Raw genomic sequence first — 25,145 nt, forward strand, 5'->3', positions numbered from 1 at the left:
CTCCCAGGACAGCCAATCAATAACCTATTTAGTCCCCTTTTCATGCCCATCAAAAGTTGGGTGGAGTGTTTTGTAACTTCTCTCCATTGTAGCATGTGTACCACTTGTTTTTTGGCCGATTGCTTTCAAGGATATCCAAGGGGAAAAGTCATTAGTGGGGGAACAAGTCACTGAGTGTTTATGCCAAAGACTGGGGCGAGCAATGCTCCAGGGGACTAGCTGGCTTTAATGTATTATTCGGTTGTCAGGCATGTTGCATCTTGTCCAAGCCTTTCACACAGATGAATTGCAAAGGTTCACTCAAGGAAGCGGCTCACAAAGGGGCTTGGAGATCCTGCTTGCCAAAGTGCTCGGCAAGACCCTAGATGCAGCAGTGAACACAGCCTTGAAATGAAATGAGATGGTTTTGTGTGACATACATATTGAGAAGTTAAACACAAAACCCTGTGGATAGAAATACAGCCTTGAAATAAGATACACTAGTGTGTGCTGTGATGTTCAATTCATACATTTAGAGAAAATGAAACAGCACAAATATAAAACTGATACAGATATTTCATGTTTTTGACAGTGGGCTATTGGGGTTTGCAGTCCATTTGCTGCTCAGGGAATCGTGATGATATCGATGAATAATTTGAAAGTTTACTGAAAAATTCATTGTTACGACCAACATTTCAAATATATTTACAGACCGCACATAAAAATGACTTTTATTTAGTGTATTAACAAATTAATGTTTTTTTGTACATTTTATGGAAATTATTCTGGTAACCTTTTCACAAATAAGAGGTTTATAAAAATAAAAGTACATGTAACTGAACATACAATAGCAAGTGTGATGAATTTTGTTTTAACAGGATTATTTTCCATTATTATATGCTTACAAATATTCGAAAAATAGTACTACCATCAAAATGAATCTGCCTATTGTAACATACTGCTTTATGTGTGAGACACTGTGTTCACATTTAAAAGAGAAATCTGATATATTTGAGAGTAGTCTGGCATTCTACCAGATACAGTGAGACCTGATTACACTAACGAGGGTGGGTTCAAATTCATGTGTTGCTCAAACAATCGGCAATAGAGATTAAAATAAAATGCCATGCGAATTATAAACAAAAAGCTGTTTCCCAAATAAGGGTTTCACTGTAAAACAACTTTCATTAAAATGTTTGTAAAATAGCTGTGCAGCTAAACAGCTAGAACATCTTGATTTATTTTTCCAACCAACAGGCTATCTGTTTGCTTGTGAAACACGGATCCATATACAGTATATCATTTATCATGTTTCCTTTATTTGATTTAAAAAGAAAAAAAGGCATGATGGCCATTCAGACGATCTGCTAATCTACTTAGAGCTAGGCTAACATTACGCCCCTTCAACTACCTGGCTGATTAACAAACACAATTACTGTGAATGCCCCCCACTGATTTTCCAACATAGCTCCAAAGTGTAATCAGGCCTGGGTGATTGTGCCACCAACACTTGTGACACACAAGATTGCCTCGCTTTATTAACTACATAATTTGGTTGTTTCGTATTCCATCGAGTTTGGTTGTTTGGCACTGAAGGCCTGTAGGGCCGCCTGTATTCTGACCACGTCTGTGGTAGACAGTTTGAGCCGGTGGCGCAGCAGGCAGGAGAACAGGTCCAGGCGCTGCTGGCCCGGTGGGGAGAGCCGGTTCACCCGGTCCCGGATCTCCAGGAGCTGCAGCAGGGCCGAGTCCTGAGAGCCCTGAGTGTACGGGTAGTCCAGCTGCAGGATGAGGTCCTGAATGGCTTCAGGGTCAAAGTGCATGCCGTAGCCGAACACCTGCATGCTATTGATTTTCATGTAGCCCAGGTTGCGAGAGGAGTCCAGGACCTCCAGTGGCTCGTAGTAAACGGAGGAGTTCCCATGAGCCGAGGGCACCTTCACGCGACTCCGCAGGTAAAAGTGAACCGTCTCAAAAAAGGTTTTCCACTTGTTCCCCAAAGTTAACGTCCAGTTGTAACAGTCTAGCGGTATGTCTAACTTGGTCCTTTCCCAGTCTGGATAACTGTGCTGGTCAATGGGCATGATCCAGCTCTCCGAATGACTACCCCCAAAGGGATTGATATAAACGGAGAGCATGGGTTCCAGTGTGCTGTTTTTAGTAAGGCAGATCTGGAGGGACATTCCCAGGAGCATGTGCACGTGGCTGGACTTAAACTTGTTGCTCTTCAGCGTCAGCAGCATCCTCTTCCTCCACGACGGGTCGAACCAGGTGTTGAGGCGCACGTCGTTGCTGATGAACATGGCGTGCACCGATATCCTGGCGTCGCGCTTCTGCAGCAGGTAGCGCATCTCCGTGTCCTGGAGGTCCGTCTCGAAGCCGATGTAGTTGTCCGTGGAGTCGGGCACGGTGCTGCGGCAGGTGCCTTGGCCCAGCGTGAAGCCCGGGTTGCAGCTCGTGCAGCGGGAGCGGTTCTCGTACGAGCAGGCGGAGCAGTACGGCCCGTCCCCCACCGTGCACGGAATCACACCCTGGCACGTCGGGTGCTCGTAAGGGCAGATGCAGGCGCGCGACTCCTCCATGTACGAGCCGATCTGGTGGTTCTCGCTGCAGTACAGTATGGAGAGGACGTAGCCGAGCCAGTGACTGAAAGGCCTGAATAAAAGAGAAGGGATGTACCATATGAGCCAATGTATATTTCATGGCTACAACATCCTCTGTTTCAACTAAGACATGACATCTTCACACACAAGGGAAATAGTACAACGCCACAGAAGAGGATACAAGTCAGCAAGTATGTGATGAGATATAAAAAAACCTCATCCATATTCATCTGTCTTTTTATGCACCCAATAAAAAATTATTTATAACTGCTGGGGGAAACCTTTTTTGATTAGGCAAAGCATTGCACAACCCAAATACTATATAATATCAAACGCATTTCCTGAAAGACTTGTGAGGTAAACTGATCTCAAAAAAGAGATAAGCCACATGTGATGTTACTGTACATTTACTGCATCTTTAGCTATACGCAGTTAGAGCGAGTTTAGTTTCTCCACAGGAGAGATTCAACATGATAGTGTCAAATGATTACAAATAAAACACTTCCTGTACAACCATGCTAGTACCCACAGTACATTAATTTGATGTCAGGACTTACAGGAGTAGGAGGTGATACTTCGGCTACTAGAGAAATGTACTTGTTACAGCTATTGGGAGACATTTGTATATGGCATGTTAATCAATTTGCTGTTTTGTGCAAGAAAACGTTTATATATCACTATTGCCAAGCTTGCGCTGTCACTCATGTGGGCAAAGGAGATTGCTATTATTCTAAGAAGAAGTCCTGCCCTGCATGAATAAAACTGCCCTCCGAGCATCACACATAAACTAAGCAAGCAGAGGGCGTAAATATTCATGGGGACCGTTTGACTTGGAGACAGGAAGTGAGAAAGTGGGTGGCAATGGAAGAAATCTCTGCCAGCTGTCAGCAGTTTTTCGGGGAGTGAGGGGTGGGGGTGGGGGTGGGGGTGATGTGGAAATGCACTTGCATCCGTTTCTCTGTGAATAACCAGATTTCATTTCATGAATTACAATTGAAGAATGAGTATCGCACCCATTACTGTGATGAAATGAATCAAAACCCCTACTCGTGTCAGAACCTCTTCCATATGCAGTCATTCAATGTTGAGTCATAATAAATGATATTAGCCTCAGGGTTTTTCTTTTAATTTAATGTGATATTCAATGCCTGCATGCCTCTTACGGAAAATATATTGAATTTATGGTGAGAAGTGAACAGTTTTCAGGATATAAAGAGTGTGCCCCTTCAGTGGACGTGCAGAGTATTATAAACACAGAATCATGAGGGGTTTCAAAGGAAAGACATAGAATCAGGCATGGAAGGGCTTTAATGCCACACACCGCACCTGTGGCTTTAAAAAAAGGATCTCACCGTTCAGTGTAGGGACACTATAGAAATGAATGTACATACAAGATGGAGGGGGTGGATATGTAGACGACAGCTTTGATATAGAGATAAATAGCCTGACAGAAGGGGAGAGGGAGACTCAAATGGAATGAAAATATTGTGGGAAGAAGAGTGAAGGCTAATTTCAAGCTTGATTTCTTTTATTGATAACTGCACCATTTCTTCAACTACATGTAAGGGTGGACCCTTTTAAGATACTTCTGCTCAAATGTGTGGAGTCTAGAAAGAATGCATATGTATGACGAAATAGTATTGGAAATAAATTGGAAATCTAAATTGATATCAACCATGATATCCACCGAAATAATATCAACCATAAAATACATGTGTGAAACGCAAGCTGAGATGACATCTGTCATTGCGGAACATAAAACAGACTGATCTGAGGGGTTGGCAGTAACCTAATGATGGCTCTTAAAACAAGGATTCCCACTAAGCACCATAAAAACGCTCCGGATAAAATTCACAGCATGAGGAGCTTCGTTCTCATCAGTAATATGGTATAAACTCATAGTCCTCACAGTTGGCGCTACGTTTTCTGAAAATCTGTGCCTTTGCCAATACTAATCCAGCATTAGAAATGAAAAGGGGCTATTCTCCGGTTTTGTGTTTTTTTTTTTGGTTGTTGTCCCTCCAGGCTCAGAATGCAAGTCAAACTACAATCTTGATTAATCGCTTAGATCTTAATATTAAATCTTGGGATTTAGCATTTCATCCCCCCGGAACAAGGATTGTTTTGTAATATAACCTAAAACCATAATCCGGACACAAAAGGAAAAGATGAGACTCAGGTAGAAAGATAGGAAATAAAAAAAAAGAGATAAAAAGCACATCTGTCCCTTGCCTTGCGCTGGAACACTCAAACTAGTCTCTAACCACAGAAGTGACCTTGTGGTTTGGCATCTTTTAAGATCTTACACTTACATTGTCCCCAGCTATTCCTCCTACTCTTAACCTTATACAAGCCAATGTGTTGAACTATAGTGCTCATTATGTCTGGTTTGTATAGGGAAGAGGCAATCTATTTATCCCCAGTCTCTTTGCAAAGATAAGAGGCGCTGGGGCCGACACTGGGACCCTAGCCAAGACTTCAACATTAACACAATTATTGTCTCCACAATTGCCCCCGGTTCCACGAGGAACAGACTATAAAAGGGTATTGTTTCATAATTAGTTCAGAGGACACACCTCCTCCCCGCCCGTATCAGTCAATCCGCTTAGAGAGAGCTCAGGAGGCAAAAGCTCCCTGTGGATAGCATCATGACCTTGGTGAGTTCCTCTTATGAGATACTGAGGGGTTTGGTCAACGGCATCTTGTGTTTTAACTCCCGCTAGCACTTTGACATCTTCTACATGTGAACTTTGCAAACTATCTGCAGATTGTTACATTTTCGTAGATCTCTTAGCCCTGCTCGAGTTAGATGCTGTGGTATGTGGTAGTTTGAGTTAGATGCTGTGGTATGTGGTGGCTTGCCATTTATGTGACATGTAAAAGGACGGCGGAGAGGGAATAAACAGTAAATGTCTTTGATGTACGCTGAGAGGATGGGATGCTGCCATTCAACTGAAAAAAAAGGTTCTGAGTTCCTCATTAACATCTCATATAGAACCTTCTATGCATATGGAAACATGCACATACATAGATGGACGATTTGCATTTGGTTACAGAGGCAGCTGCTTTCATCTGATGACAGTGATGTGATGCTATGCATTTCTTTGGGCTTTTGAGTTTTTTCTAGAAACCACTGGGAAGTTTGTATTTCTCTCCACCCCTGTAACTGACTCTCTCCAGCACTGCAAGGACCATATCTCCCTACCCATACACTCAATACATTCCTTGTCACAGCTGAAAGGGGCCTTGAAACAAGCCCTATTTGTTCAGTGTTTTTTTTGTTGTGTGAAGTGAACAGCCGCAGCTGTAATCCTACCTCTCTCTGGGCACCGAAATTCGGGGCTGAGTCCGGCATCTCTTGCTCAGCGTGAAGAGTCTGCTGATGATCCGACGGGCTTTGCTGAGGAGCTGTCCAGTGCTGAGCTCCAGCTGCTGGTAGCGCTGGTGCACACCAGGGTCCATCTTCCAGAAGTACTGGATGGCGGATGTGTTTAAGGCGTAGAATGTTGGCAGTCTTCGCACAAAGTTCTGGAACTCATCTGGAACATATCACACAGCGCGGCAGGCGAAAATGAGTAATGCACCATCTGGAGATCCGTGTGGCTTGTTAAAACGTTCATGCTGAAGCTTTCATTGATAGGGAGTGGGCGGAGGTGTATGGATTTGCCTTGAATAACATTTTCAAATGCACCCTCCGTGATGGCTAATGGGGATGGAATATTGTTCCATCAAATGCTTTTGCACAGGGGCAAATCAAGTTCAATTAGAGAGACGGTATGGCGTCAAGGCATATAATTCTATTTAGAGGGGAGTGAAGCAAATTCATATTTTCAGCAGCACAATCAATAACTGTATTATCTCAGTGACCTCAATTCCAACAAAATCAATAAAGTCTAGTTTTTAATGAGAAATGACTGCAATGTCTTAAACAACTCAGGTTTTTATGATTACTTATTACTACCAATGTCTTTTTTATGAGAGGACACCCCGTGTGCTGGCTCTTTTTCAAAAAGAACTTGTTGTGCTGAGTTTGCGTCTCAGAGACGGTGAGATAGCACATTAGATGATCTGTCTGAGGCGCTGATTGTTCACTGATTATCATGCGGCACATTACCACTGTTTGTCTTTGTGGTCATTAGTTGGCTGTTTTCACATTTTCAAATCAAAGCCTGCTGCTGCAGGAGGTGAAATTATAGTGCTATGCTGTTTCTCTGAATAAAAACAGCTTACAGCTGGCACCTGGCCCAGAAAAGAGGACGGAAAATCCTGCCAAGTCCAAAATGCTATTTTACTACAATGACAATGGCACTATTTCCCTGAAAGGCACAAGCTCTCCTCACCATTTCCTTGTCAGGCACTGCAGAATAACAAGGCGCAGCGCAGTGATGTCGTCCTGCTAGTTGGAGACACTGCAGCTTGAGGGACATGTTTACCAACAGCACCACTCAAAACAAGCGCTAAATTGCTTATTGAGTAGCATGAAACTGTCTCCACCATGTCATGTCTGACAAACTATGCCAGGATGTTTGTTTAAAAAAAAAAAAAATGAAAAAGTTTTAACAGTTCCAGGATCATGTTTTGTGTTGTCTGCAATATCATGCCCTAAGGGGATTTCGGCTTGACGTTTAAAAAAACAATAATACAGTTGCGGATGTATATTGCAAAGCCACCTAAAAAGGCAATGCATTATCTGAATTGAAATGGACACACAATGGAGCACAGATTGTCCACGTGTCTGATAAGTGACCTGGTGATGTATTTCATACCTGATTCCTCAAACTCTTGATTGGATCGTTTCCATGACTCTCGGATCTGTCTGAGACTGTTCTCCATCGCCTTCAGGTCCAATTCAGGACAGTTGCACTGTGGGAAATCTGGACCGCACCGGCACCAGCAGTCATTATCTCGGCACACAAACTCTCCCTCCGAATGACACCCGATGTAGCTGAGGGCAGCCTGGACGAAGCGGCTCCTCAGGTAGTCTGGTAGAATGGCCTGAAGTCCTGCAGCAATGACAGTGGGTGTACACTAATGAACACATGGTACAACATAATGAACAGCATGCTATTAAAATTCACATTTCCATTCTGCTCCTTCGACAGATGCTTTCATCTTAAGCAACTTGCAGTGCCACTTTCTTGGTACTGTTTTGGAGAAAAATATCCTGAATAAACGAATGAATGCATGCGTGAATAAATAAGGCAATTGAAACAAACCGATAAACATCAATGTAAACAAACCAATAAACAACAATGTAAACAAACCAATGGTGTTTTCTAAAGCCATTTCAGGCCTTTAAAACGCTTTAAAACTGGAAACCTGCTTAGCGAGTGTTATAATACATGTTAAAATATCGAAACTGAGCTTTATTGGTCATGACATCCGTATGCCTATTCCAATATCAGCAGACAGTGGATGAAATGACACAGTGACAGCTGCATCAGAAACTCTGGGATTGGTTCAATTATGGATGTTCTACCTTGTAAATGAATCTTGTTTTCAGGACTCTGAACCAGAACTGAACTGACAGAATCGAGGTTGTCATAGTTACTGCATCCGAGAGGGCCTGTCCTTGTTTCGGTCACCTAAAGGGAGGCAAAAAAGACACATGGCAATGCTCTACACGCCCAGACTGGATGCCACTACGGTCATTAAAAATGCAAAGAAGCCATCTGAATGTCACATGAAGTAGATTAACAATACATTTGCCAAGTACAGCTAAGCGGATGACACGAAGGGCACTGCTTTACTTTTAATGCTAGATTCAAACCACAGCAAGCAAACTAACAAGAGAAAAAATAAATTATATTTTTCATAAGAAGACAAGACTTTGGTACAGAATAGTGCATAGAGAATGCAGAATGCAGCTACCGTGCTAATTGGAGGATATATTGACACAGAAAGGCTTTGCCTTACTCAAAGGGAATGGATCTGATGCTGCTTAGTCTGCTTATGAACAGATGTTGGTGTTCAACCCATTTCATATTAATTAAACAACCTCTCTACAGTTCATCCTGAATGGCTATTGAGGACAACCAGACTTGTATTTTCAGATGAAAATCTCTTGGCGAGGGGTTCAATGCTAGCAGCTTTTCAAGGTGTTTCCTTACAATCTACTGAGGTCCTGGCAAACTTGAGTGTGTGTAAGCATCGTAGCCGCATCGCTGACTCTAAACTGACACACAGCGGATTGACAACAGGATCTTTGTTCCCCTCCGAGGGCTGCCTTGAATTGTTCACAATCACAGCTCAATCATCCCTGACAAAAGTCTGCTTTAAGGCTGTCGTATATCAAGTTTCCGCTGACAAACTGCCAGCCTCCAGGCAAATACATCTCCTTCCTTGTCACTTACAAATTATTCTCAGCGCTTCAGCTACTTCTTTTAATATTTTCCCAGAGGGCCAATAAAAGTAACCACATCTCCATTGTAGATGAATTGGGAACCTGTGATGTGATTTTTTGTGTCTAGGATCAAAAAGGGGGGAAACTTGTTTTTTTTTCCCCGTTTTTTCCCCCACTCTGAACGCAGTGAAATGGCTACCTTCCTTTGGAATCTACTTTAAGGTCAGTGCGAATACTGTGAAATAGATGACTGGGGACTTGGGGAGGAAAGAAAGAAAAAAAACTCCGATCCGTACCTGCCGGGCTGAAGGCAGCATAGATCCCTTACAGCTATGGGATCACCGGCCCATGACTAAGTAAGCAGACAGGATGGGAAACCTCATTTATGAGTTACATAAGGAGCAGATATCCATTATCGAGGAATGGTTTATTTAATTTTCGGTAAGTGTTGAGTTTGAAATAACTTTTCAATAAGCGCAGGGCGAGAGGGGGCCTGAGCGAGGACGAGACAGCGAGAGGGGAAAAAGCACAACTTCAGCAACCTCCGCTGGCATTTTCATTCTCTCTTATTGATGCGTCCACACAATTAATTAAAATCCAAGACGGCTCTGCAGGGATCGGCAGATTAATTTCTAACAGAGACAGATGTCCGACTTAAAGGGGAAAATTGACCAAATGCAAATATAAAGATGGGTTTTCTATGCATAGCAATGAGACCATCTGCAACAAGAGCCAGTTGGAGCAGAGCAAGTGTACGAGTTAGGCTATTCGATCAGGAAGGGGGGGAAAAAACCTCAACAGTTGTCTGTAGTCTGCAAAATCTACAGTGGCTTCAATATGGGCAATTTGGCATTCATTACAATGATTATGGGGCAGAATATAAATGATCTGGATTGAAAAACTGTTTGTATAGTAATGCCCTATTATCTGTGGTAATTAATTCATGCTGACTACATCAGGAATACCAACAGCTGCCTTTAATGAGACTGGTAATTGGTCTGAGAACGACTTCCTGAAATAAGCAGTTCAAGTTTATTGGTTTTTATTAAAGGAAATGGGTCATCATGTTGAGAAGATCTCCTTTTCTCCACATCAGTAGTTATACATCTGTTAACATTTGCTTTATCTCCGTCATGTGACGGTGCCTATCCCTAAACCCAGAGATATTTCATCTGTCATTGAAATATATACAACGCTAAAATTGGTATTACTGCTTAATATATGCAAATGCAGCATACATTTTTTGCTGTAATGAAAGTTTGAATTTTCAATCATTAGGCATTAGAGAAGCTCACCCACAGATATAGAAGTTCTTCGCTTCCACGTTTATTAAAGAAGCTCAATGCTTTATTAATGCCACCTGTGAATAATTTCACACAGGGCTGTGGACAATGCTGGAGCTATTTGAATAATTGGGCTTTTAAATGCATACACATTCTTGTAAATGCCATTAATGTTTCATGGAGACCGGCACTTGTTTTTACACCATTCTTTGTTATAGCATTTCCCGAGAATTGTCCTCTTTTATAATCACTGAGACACATTCAGTCAGCCCATCCACATTTGCAATCGGAAGACATGTTTACTCAATACTTTGAGGATTCCGGCAACAGTACAGAGGGACTTTGTTCTTGGTTAGCTCCCAGTCAGCATGGGCTTCGTGTAAGCTTATCTTAAAAAAGGAAAAGGATAGCAATAAGAGGAACAGAAAGGGATTATATTCCACCCTGGAAAAAATGGAGCCCCTTCTGAAGCCAGCAGGGAACCTTTCAAAGAGGAGAGTGGTGGATAATATGTCCAGCAGTGACGCAGGAGTCCTTCAAATTAAACAGCACTATCCTCCTATTTTACAAGGGACTTTTAACTCAACTTCAGCGGTGAAATTCCCTGTGATTTTGAAGCTGTCTGCCTTTCCTCTACTTAATTCAACTGTTCCCTCTCTGGTACACACAGAGAGTGTGAGTGTGAGGTGGTTAGGGCAGAGAGAGAAACAGAGTGTGAGACAGAGAGAGAGAGAGAGAGAGTGAGTGAGTGAGAACAAGAGAGAGAGAGAGAGAGAGAGAAAGAGATGGGGTGAGTCGGGAATTGGCAACTGTTTAGTTCCTCACAGCTTGGCGCTGCAATGCTTGACTGATGACCCAGACAGACGTCAAAGAGCCACTGATGGCAACATGCCCTACTCTGCCTCATCTCCTCATCTCGTTTTCTAAGTTTTGCACAGACCATAAAGTTTTAGGATACATTCCCCAGGAGTTTTATAATGTCTTTTTTTTGCCCGTGCAAACCTTTTCTTTAGGAGAGGTGGCAACACATTGCGGAAGGTCAAGAGAGACATTAAGAATATATGCGCCTTTGAATAATGTACAGGCCGAATTTGTCTGGGATGAATTTTTCACAAGTTGATGTGCCCAGCCCAGACACACACACACACACACAGATTTAGCTTCTCCCATCATCTCGCATGTTGACATGTTTTGGGCAGTCCCATTTGCAATGCATGTAGTAAATGTTGCTCTATACTCAGAAAGAGGCTATTACTAACCGAGTGTCAGAGAGTGATCTACAGTGCGTAACTAGTTCCATCTCAGCTGGTGCTGAATTTGTGATGGAGCCTCTGGTTGTACTTTGTCTCTGTACGAGTGAATGTGGACTCTAAATCAAAAGCAAAAGAGCTGATTAACACCTTGGTAGAACGGGGAGCATTTCCTTCCCTGTCGACACGCTCAGTAAGGTTAAAGGATCATTTATTACCAGTGGTGCAGAAAATATTCTTCATAAGTCTCCGATTCATTACAGCTTGACACCTAACTAATATTCAAAATGGCTGACAAATGGGGTAAGGGCTGTACGAAAATTACTGAAATGGAACAGATAATTTGTCATGCTAATGCATAATTGTGGCGGGAGACTCTCAGTTATTTTTTTTTTTAAACATTTCATTCTTTTTTCCCCTCCAAATCACTTGCATCTCGAATATTAGAGCCGACAGACTCTATAAGAAGCAGCGGGGAACGGGAGCTTCAAAGCAAGGTTGTGCACATTTTCAAAGTCAGGTTTGCATTAACATCTGTCTTCCCAGTGAGGCGAAAATCCATGCGCCGAGTTAAAGCCTACTGATCCCGTGAATACTTCACATCTGTCACCGCAAGTACCCCGTGAACGAACGGCCCTCGGAGGACTCAATGTCAATTCATCTCCCACCTCTCAGAGCGAGGGAGAGAGGGAGAGAGGGAAGGGGGGGGGGGGGGAGTGACGGTAGCAGGGGGGTAATGTGTTGTATTGCCAACAATTACAACTGTAGCGCACAATGGTATACAACAAGGCCCAGGATATGCTTGTGAAAAATTGCAGTTGATGCTCAAACTAATGGCATGTGTTTTCTTTCTCTCCATAGCTTTATTGTTTAATGAAGTATGGCAAGGAAAATGCCAAAAGAAACTCCTACGCTGGTGAGACTTGGGACTACTGGAGTGGGGTAAGGAGATGCAGCAACATTTCTCATCCCTATGCACAAACATAATTTCTAAAGGTAAATCATTACTTGCCATGGATTCTTTGCCGGAGGTGGATAAATAGTGTTCCCTATGAGAATGAATTACCTCTGAGAGAAGAAGGGCAACCTCAGCCATTCATGCTCAAAGTGATACATTAACTTGTTTAAGTTCCCTCAAATGACAGATGCGTGGGGATATTGTATATTCCCACCGCACAACAAGCATTCCACCACACAACCTTCAAGCCATCATCATCCTGGTTTCATATAAGCCATCAACTTCGAATGGCGTCACAGTGTGATTTCCAATAATATGTTTGCTAAATATTACCGAATGTTCCACCCTAGCCGTATCCTGGCATAAAAAATGCCTTTGTGCTAAATCTGCTGTACCGACAATTTATCTAAGCATTGCTTTCAGTGCTTTTATATGTAAATTAATGGTGTCGACAGTACAAACGCCCTACATAATGCATGACCCTTAAAGTATCATCAGTGCTGCAACAAATTCATCGCATCTGTAGGTCAGCCATGAATTTACAGCGTAGCTCATCCACATTCCAGAGACAACAGAGGCAGCTTTTGCATTCTCTAAATATAGAGGCATAAACATCTTCGCGGTCAGGTCCCAGCTCTCAGCTTCCAGCGCAGAGGGGCCAGGGGGGGGTTACCTTGATGGCAGTGGAGGCGATCTGGAGGTGGTGCAGCCTGCGCAGCGTGCTCTCTCTGTCGATGAAGTAGGAGGCAGCCAGCTGGTGCAGGGTCTCCAGAGTGATGGCCGTGCTGTTTGAGTCACTCGGATCGGCCGTCCGGCTCAGCTTGCGCTTATCCACGAAGATGGTCAGGGCCTCCTCTCCTACAGGAGCCGGTGTGGAGCAGGGCAGACACACACACATGTGAGCACAAAGGGCATGTTCAGTATTGCTGCTAATGTTCTTACTGTTCATACCACTTATATCTTATATCATACTGTATATATCCTATTTATCTATTTTATATTACCACTATACATATGCACATACTCTGCACTCTTTTGCACTTCTGGTTAGATGCTAACTGCATTTCGTTTGCCACAGTACTTGTACTCTGTGCAATGACAATAAAGTTGAATCTAATCTAATCTAATCTTTAAAAAAAAGGCAGAATACAGAATGTACGCACACAAACACAAAGCACATGCACACACACAGCGTGATGGTGTAGTGTAGACATAATACAAACTAACAAAAACACACTCTCCACACAGAAAACAGAAGGTGCACAGAATGTACACACACCAGAAGGACTACATGGAAAATAGTGTTTCACTATGGGTTTACTATGCACTAAGGCTAGCAGTTCAGAAAATTATTTACTAAAGTTACTTTTTATATTTCTTTCCTACACTAGCTGCAGACATCAGATTAGCTATGAAACGAATGCTGTAGATGCTGTACCTCCGAGTGTTGCGGACAGCAGAAAGTGGGTGCCGTACTTCCTGATGATGTGTTCAGTGATGGCACCGACAGTCGGCCGGCGGCCCAGGTGCCTGATGGTCTGCATGAACTCGGGGTCGAGAGGCAGGGCCACGCCATTGTTGTCCTGTCTCTCCAGCACCAAGCTGCTCACTTTCCAGCGGCCAAACTCTCTGTAAAGTCACACGGCAAAGACGGTCAAACTCGGCAGAATTGTACAAAGGGTCACAGAGACTTGGTTGCCAATGTTTATTCAGGAAGCTCATAGTCACCAACAACGGGAATAATTACATTAGAAGGCTTATTTTGCACATGGGAGTTCAATTGATCTGACTCCATTGAATTATACGGTTATTTGTAACATTGCCATACACTGTGCAACCTTTGGCAACATGTCATATAAGGAAAGTCACAAGAGGAATTTGTATGATTGCTGAATGAATGAACACTTTCTTACAATAAATGGTTACAAGTATAGACCAGATTCAGTGTAGGAATAAAAGCCAAATTGGTGTTAATAACCATAAACGATGACAATAGTCTTAAATGGAGTGGTTGCCAATTGTTAAATATCATAGTTACCGATTAAACCAAACAAAACTAAATACATCAAATGCAAATGAACCTTAAAGTAAACCCAAATGATAGCGTGAGTGAGATGAAGAGATGAAGACACAAAAGAGAGTCAGAACGCAAGAGACCAAATGTCTTCAAATGATTGGTCAAATACCCACATTTCCATTTCCATATATTTCCCCAAACCAATCCAATAGCATAAGTGCCCAGTACCCTAGAGCATGCCCTTCTGCTCGACTGACCCTTTGGTTGGCTGTCTGCAGCTGAATAGGACAGAGGCCTCAGGGAGGCTGATTAGTATGCAGAAACTAATATGGAAGCGTTAGCGCAAGTTCTGCCAGGAAGACTCTAATGCTACGTCATTCATTCGTTCATTACTCCTGACCAATCGCTGGTCTACACGTCTCGACTTACATACCTGTTCCGCTGCTTTCAGGTGATGACAAGTGAAACTCTATTCAAATCATGCAACTATGGCAGGTTGCAATTAAACCGCGATCAGACTACTGCCCATATTGTGATTCAAGACTTAACATGGGTACGTTACATTCACATGTATTTACAGATCGCATCGGATGCTACATTCATCTTAAAGTCAACTCTGTCAGGGGTATGAATACACAATTGGCTTCTCCCTCACAATGGGGGTGTGGATGTGTGAGGGCCTTTGTTGGGGATGCAAGTCCTTGGTTGTGAGAACATCAGAGCGAGGTCCTGTGATAAGCTTAATTTATGACCACCTTGCCAAAGAATGAGATGCAACCATTGTTAAGATTCAGAGTTTTATTTTTTCTGCCTTACACAGTCTATCAGCGTCCCTTCCGTCCCTGTTGTCTATCGGGCTACAGAGCGTCAACAAATACTTTCTTTAACTTCCGATACCAGATTAATACACTTCCTGTGAAAATAGAATTTCCTGATGGACAGAAAAATAATCCCTCTGAAAGGGTGTTATGTGCGTACGGTTGTATGTGCCGGCATAAGCAACAATGAAAAGCAGGGAACAGAATCGCAGCACAGAAAGAATGGGGAATGGCACAGAGCCTCAGATAAAGCCTGCTGGGGAGAAAATGTGATGCCTGCATGACCTCCTCTGTGCTATTCGAATAATTTTTTTTGCATTTTCTCTTCTATTTTTTTTTTCTCTCTCCCCCAAGATGAATTGCTCCATGCTGTTTCAAGTGAGCCCAGGGAATTGCTCTTCCCCCATTTGCAAAAATGGCTGCCCTTTCCCACTGATTTTACATAGAGGAGCGATCTATGGTTATTTTCTCAGCTTTTTCCCTCAGTAGTTTGGCCTGACTGCAATGAGGACAATAATGAGCTGCTGGCAGGAACGAGGTGGGCTGTCAGATGCAAAGCGAGGCACGGATTGGGCCGTGAAGCCTGAGATGTCAATTCCCTTTATCTCCCACCTTGCGCGGCCCCTTTGCTCCACGGGCTGAATTAAACTACTCATGGCAATCCCTTTACAGCTGGTCATTTGGAGGTCAGGCCTTGCACTGTACGCCTGTGCTGTTGTGATGCGTGTAATACTGTTAGCAGCTTTTTTTTTCAAAATGACTAGTGCTTTTGGGGTATTTGTCTTTATTGTGCTTGTTTTTTTTTTTTTTTTGTATACGCAGTGATATGAGTAGAGTTTTGCAAATGGCTGCACGTTGTAATTACATGCCATTGAAAATGAATTGGAAAACTCCAACAGAAATGCACCATGCTAAATGAACTCGGCTGTGGAATAGCTCGCAGCCACGGGGGCAGGGTATCTCTAGGACTGCTCTGCCTATGCCTGCTCAGAATGGCAGGGATGGCAGTCTTTCGGCTCCACTCTGCTCCGGAGTGTAACCCCGCTGTCAATCACACAGGGGCTGATCTGTAAGGGGCAATCAAGCGAGCAGCGCTCACAAAGAGTCTGGGGGAAATCATAAAGTTAAACGAGGCATCGGGGAAGCGCATGCCTGTGATGGAGATGGCAACCTTGACCTTTGAGCTTAGTATGGGTGGCATCCTTTGGTGAGGAGACATGCATGCATTCATAGGTGTCATACTTCACTGTAGGTCTCATACGTGATGAAAAAGACAGAGGACTTATCCACTAGATCTTTGTCCGTGAAAGAAATCCTCACCTCCTACAGAGGGGAGTACTCTCTGTTGTAATTTAGCTGGCATTTTTGCATTTATGTTATTTTTGTGGGAGCATCAGCCTGCATACAATCTCAAGACTTTGTACTTTGTTGGGATAAATAGCACAATAGTGAGATTATTTTACAAACCTTGCAGCCTATTTTATGTTAAGTGTGTTGGTATGGAAAACACCAACGAGGAAGATTACAGGAACATCTGGTCTTAGGGTGCCAAAATTGAAACAGGAGCCTAAGTTGGTTATTTATATAGAGAGTGCAAATTGTCTCATTTTGACTGTGGATGAGTGTTTTTATACAGAATATAAATGTATGTAAATGTATTCCTTGCAAGAGTGCTTAATTCTACCCTTCCAAATCATTTATAATTCTTCCATTTGCCCATTGCCAAATGTCAGATAATGCACAGTTGCTTTTTCAATCTCATAGCACACAATGCACTGTATATTTATGCTACTGTTGCTGGTTATGAATGCCCTTTCTGAAGCTGCATTTTAGGCTTCCTCCTTAAGTCTCCGTCCTTGCAATAATCTTTCATTAAAAGACCAATTAGTAGTAATGGAAATGGAATGACTGAATTCGAAAACAAGACCAGATTTAAGAAACCAAAAAAAAAGCTTCTGTGATGATTGGTAAGCATCCCAGCTTGGCAAATGCAAAGTTCCATGCGTCATAATTTCTTTATTGTACTTAATTGTTTCAGCGCCTTAATGATCCTTGCTTTAACCAACTGCAAGAGGACCATTTTTAAAAAGCAGTCAGGGAATGCTAATTACACACTTAGTTGCCCACACCAGAGAGTCCCTTTCATTGTGTCTGACCTCACTTAATACTTCCAGTCCCTCAAAAGTGCACCAGTAAAACCCCCCCCATTACAAGCACAACAACAACAAAAAGGGAAATAATCTCATTACAGGCTGTTACATGTCAGCGCATCTACATAATGAGGGGACAATTACTCTCACCCGATGCCTCTGAGACATTAGTGGAGAGAGCCAGAGGAGCTTAGCCATGATCGACACGGGGCCAGAACAGAGGTGTGTGTGTGTGTGTGTGTGTGTGTGTGTGTGTGTGTGTGTGTGTGTGTATGTCTGTGTGTGTGTGTGTGTGTGTGTGTGTGTGTGTTTGTGTACGTGCGTGTGTGTAAGTATGTGTACGTGTGTGATTGTGTGTGCGCAGACGTATGTGTTGGGAGAGGGTGATAGGCAGGTGACGGCGGTGGTGTAAGGGGGTGGTGGTGGTTGATGGACAGTTACGGATGGTGCCTCAGGCTAATCCAGTACTGGCCCCGGTGCAGTGGAACAGCAGGGGGAGGTGGGGGCGGGCGGCGGGCGGGGTGTGCTGGAGAACTACCTGCCAGCCTTTTCCCCCACTGAGACCTGTGGCAACACAGAGTCAGGGCGGAGAGTGAGCGCCGGCAGAGGGGGAGGGAGAGGAAAAAAAACAATCAGGTCGAGGGGAAACTGAAACCGTTGCTCTCCGCGGAGCCAGGGGGACCTTATCAGCGGACTACAGCAACACACCGCATTACACTGTTCCAATTCCTGTGGCATCCTTTTAAGACAGACAATGTAAAGGGGGGTATTGTAATTATTCATGGGTAACCATTCGCTGTTAGCCATGAATTCACTTATTTATTTATTTTGTCTTTATTGTCATAGAAAAACAATGCTGAATGTAAGAAAACCTTTCATTTGATGTTTTTGTTTTGTTCAGTGTGAAATTATGACATGCATTGTAGTGATCAAAAAGAGTGACTTATCTCTTAAAGTAATAAGCCACCACTTACATCTGTACGAAACAAAGGCGGGCAGAATTCAAAACAGCGAGCGCACGATTTCAATAATAGGGGCAGCACTTCTCGATTCCCTGTTAAAACAAGGTTGTGATTTATTAAATCTTAAAATAGGAATCCAAAACTGAAGCAACAAGAGCATCATAGCTGAGTGCAAAGCATTTGTGTCCTTGAGTTTGCAAGCACGGTAGCTCTCCAGGGATGTCCGTGTCTTAAAACATAAATAATGACACAATTAGCCTCGGCTGAACTGCGCTCCCCCCCATTTCTCCATGTTCTCCCAAACATGAGTGTTAACTGGCGTTGTAAATGGCTTTGCTGCAGGTTATCCTGGGATGTGCTCAACATGCAGGCGGATGGGCAGAGGCCAGACTGGACACAGGCAGTTCATTACTTCCCACCTGGGTATTATTAGATCATTAAAAATAACACATTTTACTCCGACAAACTGTGCCATGCGGAGGGGGTTTTATGGAAATGACTGTACCCTCATACACTAGTGTCAGATGATGGAAGGGATCGCTTTGCTGGATGATACACACACAAGCTGGGCGGCATTCATGGAAATAGTTGCAATAGTTTACAATGCTTGGTTCACATCATATCTTCTCAAATAAGAACTTAGTGTGTCCAGTAAAGTAGGCGTGTAGGGGTCATTTATTGAAGCCCTCAATGCTAAGGTAATAGTATCCATTTTGGAAATGAACTTCTTGTGCTAATGGAGCCAACTGTGCAAGGTTGACGATGAACTGAAGAATGAACAAATATTTTACAATACTGATGAAACAAAACAAAACAACATAAATTGTGCATATTGCCTAATTGTATGTTAGCAAGCCTGTATGTATCATGTAAGATATAAACATAAAATGTGGTTAATATAAAATTTAAATATACAAATGGAGCAAGGTATAGCATTTCTATAAACTGAAGTTCCACCTGAATTTCATTTCGCTGTCTTGCATCTCTGAATTGACTTGAGAACAGGCACTTCAAAGAGGTTCTACACTCCACTAACCTGCAGTCATCAAACCCGTATGTGTTTATGCCCACAGTATCTCACCCACTCATTTCCAGATAGGAAAATAACACAAATCAGGCACTTCAATTGGATGCTCTCTGATCTTTCCGAAAAGCACATCTGATGACACCAAACAGATAAGTTATATGTATCTCGTAACAAAACCACATCATTGTAGATTCACACTGTCAGTCAAAATATCCAAGGAGTGGAAGTTTGAAGAAGAAGAAAAATATGCCAATAGTTTTATGGAAATAATCTCTAAATGTTCTACACATTTAGTTGCGGCACGCAGACTCTGAATGGGACTCATTGTCTAGCCCACATTGACAGCGGTCCAGTTGTCTAGTTGTCTAGCCCACATTGACAGCGGTCCAGTTGTCTAGTTGTCTAACCCACATTGACAGTGGTCCAGTTGTCTAGTTGTCTAGTTGTCTAACCCACATTGACTGTGGTCCAGTTGTGAAGTTGTCTAGCCCACATTGGCAGTGGTCCAGTTGTCAGCAACTTGTGCCAGCTGCAGGAGCCTGCTGAGATAACAGACCTTATCTATGACTAGATCTCAACCAGAGAGATATTGCGTCTGGCCGGGACAGATGTCTTGGCGTATTGCTGCCATATGAAGTCTATTGGTCAACTTGTGTCTATCTGAGGCATTGTTTCAGACACTGTTTCCCAGTTTTGTTGGTCTAAAGTGGTGGGGTTTTCTGTATGGCTTGAGCAGGGGTTGGGTGTGTGGTTATATCAAAATAATGACAAAATGAGCTGGCAGTAAGGCTGACACTGTAAAAGTGACGAGCTATGGCTTTGACTTATGCGCTACTTGCATAGTCCACTTCACTGAGACCACAGCGAATGAACAGAGCCGTCCATCCCTCGAAAGATGTTACTGAAACAAAAGAATCATTTTAGGTCCCGAAAAAATAATTTCATGGTCAAATTTTACACTACATTGACAGCAGCTCCGAGCCAACAGCGCGTGCTATTTCAATCAAGTGATACTTAGTACTGTATCAGAAAGCTTTAGCCAACTTTTGAGTGTGTGTGTGCGCGCGTGCTTAGAAAACACTGTTGTGCGTGTTTGGCTAAGCTGGCTATCCAGACAATGTTCGTGACGCTTCACAGGAGGGAATTATTCTTGATCCTCATTGTCACTAAACAGTTTGGACAAAGCCGACAAGTGCCATCGCCGACCTACTGCTAGCTTTTCTCCCAGGAAGGGGTAGCCTGGGAATAAAAACATAAATAAAATGCATGCATAAACACCACCAATACCTCCTGGCGACACCAACCCCCTTCAGGCCTCCAGCCTTCCTGGAGCACTGATGACTGAAAGCCTTTTTATTCGCGCTCTCCACACGATGCCGAGACGAGGCTCAGCCGCGAACGGCCTCCCCTACTCGCAAGTGTCAAACACCATAAAGCTCACGGTTCACGGAAGGCTTTGTCAAAGCTCCGGGAGCAGCGGGGGGGAGGAGACAAGAGCCTGTCCGTCGGCCTCGCACGACCTTTTCGCACGTGGATGACAAAAGGGTGACGACTTTTGTTTGTGTGTTGCCAGCCGCCTGCCACTAGACACCTAAGCAGGGATGATTTGGTCCAGCGCAACCATGGAGAGGTAAATGGGAGATTGTCTGTTCCTCGCGTACTCTGCTTTGCAATTACATGGCTTTCATCATTGAATAGGGCTTCCTTATTCCGACACAAGCACGATGGATGACAATTATCATTAATCACACGGCACACGCGTTCTCTCTTTCAGATTCTCTCTTTCACAGACACAGAGATACGCACGCACGCAAACACACACACACACACAAACAAAACACCTTTTTCCCCCCCCAATACATTTCAAAATTCCTGAGACACAAGGGTATTGAAAGGCAATGCTATCTTTGTTCTGGCGATACTGTGTGATTCTGCTGTTTGTTTAATCTCAGCTCTGTATGATGTAAGCCCATATCGTCAATATGCAGTTCCACTGAGAGCTGCCTTGCATTCAATGAGGTGGGGACTGGACTGGCATGTAAAGGAATGTGTTGTTCCCTCTCTCTCTCTGTTTCTTCCTCTATATATCTTTCTCTTTTAGTCTTTTCGCTCTCTCTCTCACCTTCCTCTGTTTCACTCTTTTTCTCGGTTCTCTTTTACTCTTTCTCTCTTTCGAAACACCAGCACACACAAAACACAGACACACACGAATACTTAAAAATAGATTTTTGGCACTCAATGTAAACTGCACTCTTTGCAGTCTTAACCCAGAGAATCCTCTTTCCTCTACAGACATACTCACCAGAGATTTTGCCACTGACATACAAGGGTACACAGAAACAAACAAATCTTATGCATACACAAACAATAAACAAACAATGAAAGCACCCAGAAATATACACAAACACACACATACTCGTGGATTACCATACAGGACCTGCTGTATGCACACACACACACACACACACACACACACACACACACACACACACACACACAGTAATATTTACAGACACGCTTCTCTCATTTATGTCTCATAAAACGGCACACACAAACACACACTCTCCGTCTCTCCCTCTCTCTCTCTCTCTCTCTCTCTCTCTCTGTACCCGGGCCCTGTGTCACCAGCAGGGGGAGATCAGGCATTGTCGAACAACAATTACACCGCTCTTGACTCCACTTCTTCAGTCCTGACAAAAAGGCCACCCGAGCATTTGAAAAATATTCATGGATGTAGAAGAGAGAAGACTGAGTAACCCCCGTGTTACATTCCCCATCTGTGCCTGGCAACACGTCGTAGCGTCGCTGCCAGAAGCATGCGTCAGTCAGTCAGTCAGCCAGACGGGCTCGTTTCAATTGGCTCAGTCTGGGCTGCTGTTCGCTCCATATAATCCCTCATCTCATCGCGGATGAGCTCAACTCTCACCTGCCACCAGCTTAAACTTCACAATCCTCCTTTCCCTATTCAAGCCCCAATACCATTCACGTTCCTTCTCGTGTGATAACGCAGATAAAACCATGACGTCTTTGGCATGTGTGTACACTATTACAGCTGGTCAGAAATTCAATTTTAAATCAGCTCTCCGGAGTAATAATGCCCCAGTGTGTGAGGTCTGTTTGGGTTAACAGAAAATCTACTCAAGGATTGAAAGTTATGGAGATGGAACACAATAACCTCACATCATGTGATATAACCTTGGAACAAAATTGCTTTTTAAATCTTACCTGTATATCTTGTACTTTGTGTTGAAACCCTGTTGGTAACGCTCTGCAAATTCGCCAAATTCCTGTGAGTGGTGAAAGGGCCCTTTATCTGAAAGGAGCCACCCAAAGGGCCCAGCGGCATCGCCAGCACCTGCTGCGGAGGCTGCAACCCAGCAGAAGAGGCTTAGTGCTACACACCTCCATAGACACATCAGATATGCCCGTCTAAAAGCAATACACCGGTAGCTCATGCTTCACCCGGGGACTCGTCATTCTCTCCAAACTTTCCTTGTGTCCTGGAACAACAAAACAAGGAGCGGGAGGTCAGATGCCAGCTGTGTTTTTTATGCGTTGTATATGCCCCCTCGGACACATTTAAGTTACTGTCTGTCACTTTGACCATAAACAGCTGTCTTGAGTGAGCAAGACCTTCCTTCATACAATGTTGCAAAAACCTATTTTATGTTTATTTGTGATCCGTTTCTCGACCTGTCAAAAATGACGCGACAAACCAACTGCATGCGTTACTAAAGCACAAATAAACACTTGAACTAATATTTTAAAAATGCATTTTTACCTTGATTTGCGATATTTACTTTACTTAGGCAGACCACTGAAGTTTAACGTAGCATAGATAAGATTTTGGGTGGAAATTGCGCTGCTTTAAACAACCCGATTCTTGTGAGGGTGACCTCCTGAGGACTTCCACACTTCAGTTCATGTTTCCAATTTTAAATCGGCCAGACGTGCATCAAGAAGAAGGGTAACCAGCGGAACAGTGAATCTCATCCATTTGAACACCTTTCCTGTCGAAAATATTTCCAAAGGATAACTCGCAGTCCGATCTCCCAGTGCGAGGATGAGAGGCAGAGAACAGAAACAAACTGATGTTTTCAAAAAATATGGACCATAGAAAGCCAGTCGAACACACGGGTAAATCGATTTCTTTCGAGGATGAAGTTTAAGTTAGGCGGCTGCCTTCCTCAACAGCGGACTCGCTGTGGAAATAAGCACTTCTAGCAGACCTTCCCCGTCACTGACAACAGACTGACCAATTTCCAACTTTGAAATGAATTTTACATGATATATTCTATACACTCGAGTGCACGACAATTTCCCAGTACGACCCGAGCTGTATTCCATGAAGCACAGCCGCTTGCAGGTTCTTGCTGGCTTGCACCCATGCACCGTCAAAATGTTCAATTTATTTCATTCCCGACCCTGCCCCACTCCGTATTGGCTGAGAGGAGGTAAGAGAGGGAGGGTTTTGTGAAGCTGTCAACTTCCACGGACCGTTAGGAGAACGTTCTCTCCGAGGTGGGCCGAATTCGCACACACAAGAATGCGTGTGATTTGTAAACATATTGACGGAGATAATAAACGGGTAATTATTTGGTCTATTATGGGATCTTATATGGATGCATTGCATTAATTATCAACTTTTCAGGCATAATACAAACGCCAATAAAACCACATCATAACAACAATATTGATTAACTTATTATATAACACTGACCAATGTGGCACATCTGAACGTGTATGAAAATACTTGAGCATAAACCAATTGCAGAATATAAACGATGTCTTATGCTAGCTCTCATATGCTACATCAAGCACAGCGAAGAATACATAAGCTTTTAGATGAGACCGCACATTGGTTGAATGCATCTGCTCCAACTTGATTTGAAAGAGTATTGATGTGCCTTTTTAGCTTTAATGAATACTTCATGGCATTTCCTCTCTAAATATTCCTATTGTGGATCAGCATCAAATCAATATCCTTGACAATCTCACGGCAGAATAAAGTGGTCTATAGAGGAATGTAATAAACAGTAAACACAAGAGAGAGAGAGAAGGAGAGTGAGCACTAATCAGTATACAATGTAGTAAGTAAACATCATAAGAACATGCATGGTTAGACTCAGACACGCTTGCATGGCCTTAATTTGTATTTTCACAATTTGTTTGCTTTGGTTTGAGGTTCTTGGGCTGTCCATTTTGTCACTCTAAGCAAACAGAAGACGTAACTGTCACATTAGACAGAGCCAATTCTGCTATTTTGCTCATGAATTGTGAAGATTTCAGCCATTTTGCTGCTGATTTCCCCCCTATTTTGCTGCTGATTTTTCCCCTTTGTCCTCCACTGATATTGCTCTAAAATGTTGCTGCAAAGATCACAAGTGGTCAACGATGGATTTCTGATTGATTGTGCCATTGATTGACCATGTGGAGAACAGCGGTAAGACCTGTCAAGAGAAAACAGGGGGTTGGGGTAAATCAAAGACATCATCAAAGCAAGGGGGTCATTTATTTGTGATGTTGGATCCTTCATTAGCACAACAAAAGCGTTCTCTTCTTTTTAAGGACCAAATGCAGGCAACTGGAGATCGAAACAAGAATGTGTGTTTTTGTCCAGCAGCTTCCTTTGTCTAAAGCTGTGTCTTGCAAAGGAGAGCGGTTCAATCAGGGGGAGTTTCATCTGCATAAACAGAAAGTCTTTACGACAGGTAAATGTTCACTTAACATTCAGTCTGTTCCATGGTGCCACTGA

At 43.2% G+C, this 25,145-nt stretch overlaps 1 protein-coding gene across 1 annotated transcript; it reads right to left on the reverse strand.

The window, feature by feature from the left end:
- Positions 1 to 693: 693 nt before the first annotated feature.
- On the reverse strand, positions 694 to 23,881 carry brinp3a.1 (bone morphogenetic protein/retinoic acid inducible neural-specific 3a, tandem duplicate 1). Its single transcript, XM_012834159.3, has 8 exons — positions 23,172 to 23,881; positions 22,616 to 22,890; positions 13,855 to 14,045; positions 13,090 to 13,274; positions 8,062 to 8,167; positions 7,349 to 7,585; positions 5,899 to 6,121; positions 694 to 2,634 (listed from the first exon to the last, which is right to left on the reverse strand). Exons 2-8 carry the CDS (start codon positions 22,843 to 22,845, stop codon positions 1,518 to 1,520), a joined length of 2,289 nt encoding a protein of 762 aa, XP_012689613.2. The 5' UTR covers positions 22,846 to 22,890; positions 23,172 to 23,881; the 3' UTR covers positions 694 to 1,517.
- Between the last annotated feature and the right edge of the window lie 1,264 nt (positions 23,882 to 25,145).

The sequence above is a fragment of the Clupea harengus genome, chromosome 10 (genome assembly GCF_900700415.2).
Source record: "Clupea harengus chromosome 10, Ch_v2.0.2, whole genome shotgun sequence".
In the NCBI taxonomy this organism is placed as follows: Eukaryota; Metazoa; Chordata; class Actinopteri; order Clupeiformes; family Clupeidae; genus Clupea; species Clupea harengus.

Excerpts from the sequence above, each read along its gene's own strand:
- brinp3a.1 (XM_012834159.3), bottom strand. The coding sequence starts at position 22,845 with ATGAGCTACCGGTGTATTGCTTTTAGACGGGCATATCTGATGTGTCTA. Across the intron at positions 13,275-13,854 it reads GCTGTCCGCAACACTCGGAG|GAGAGGAGGCCCTGACCATC; the intron begins GTACAGCATCTA and ends CGGCTCCTGTAG. Across the intron at positions 8,168-13,089 it reads TCGCCTCCACTGCCATCAAG|GTGACCGAAACAAGGACAGG; the intron begins GTAACCCCCCCC and ends GCCTCCCTTTAG.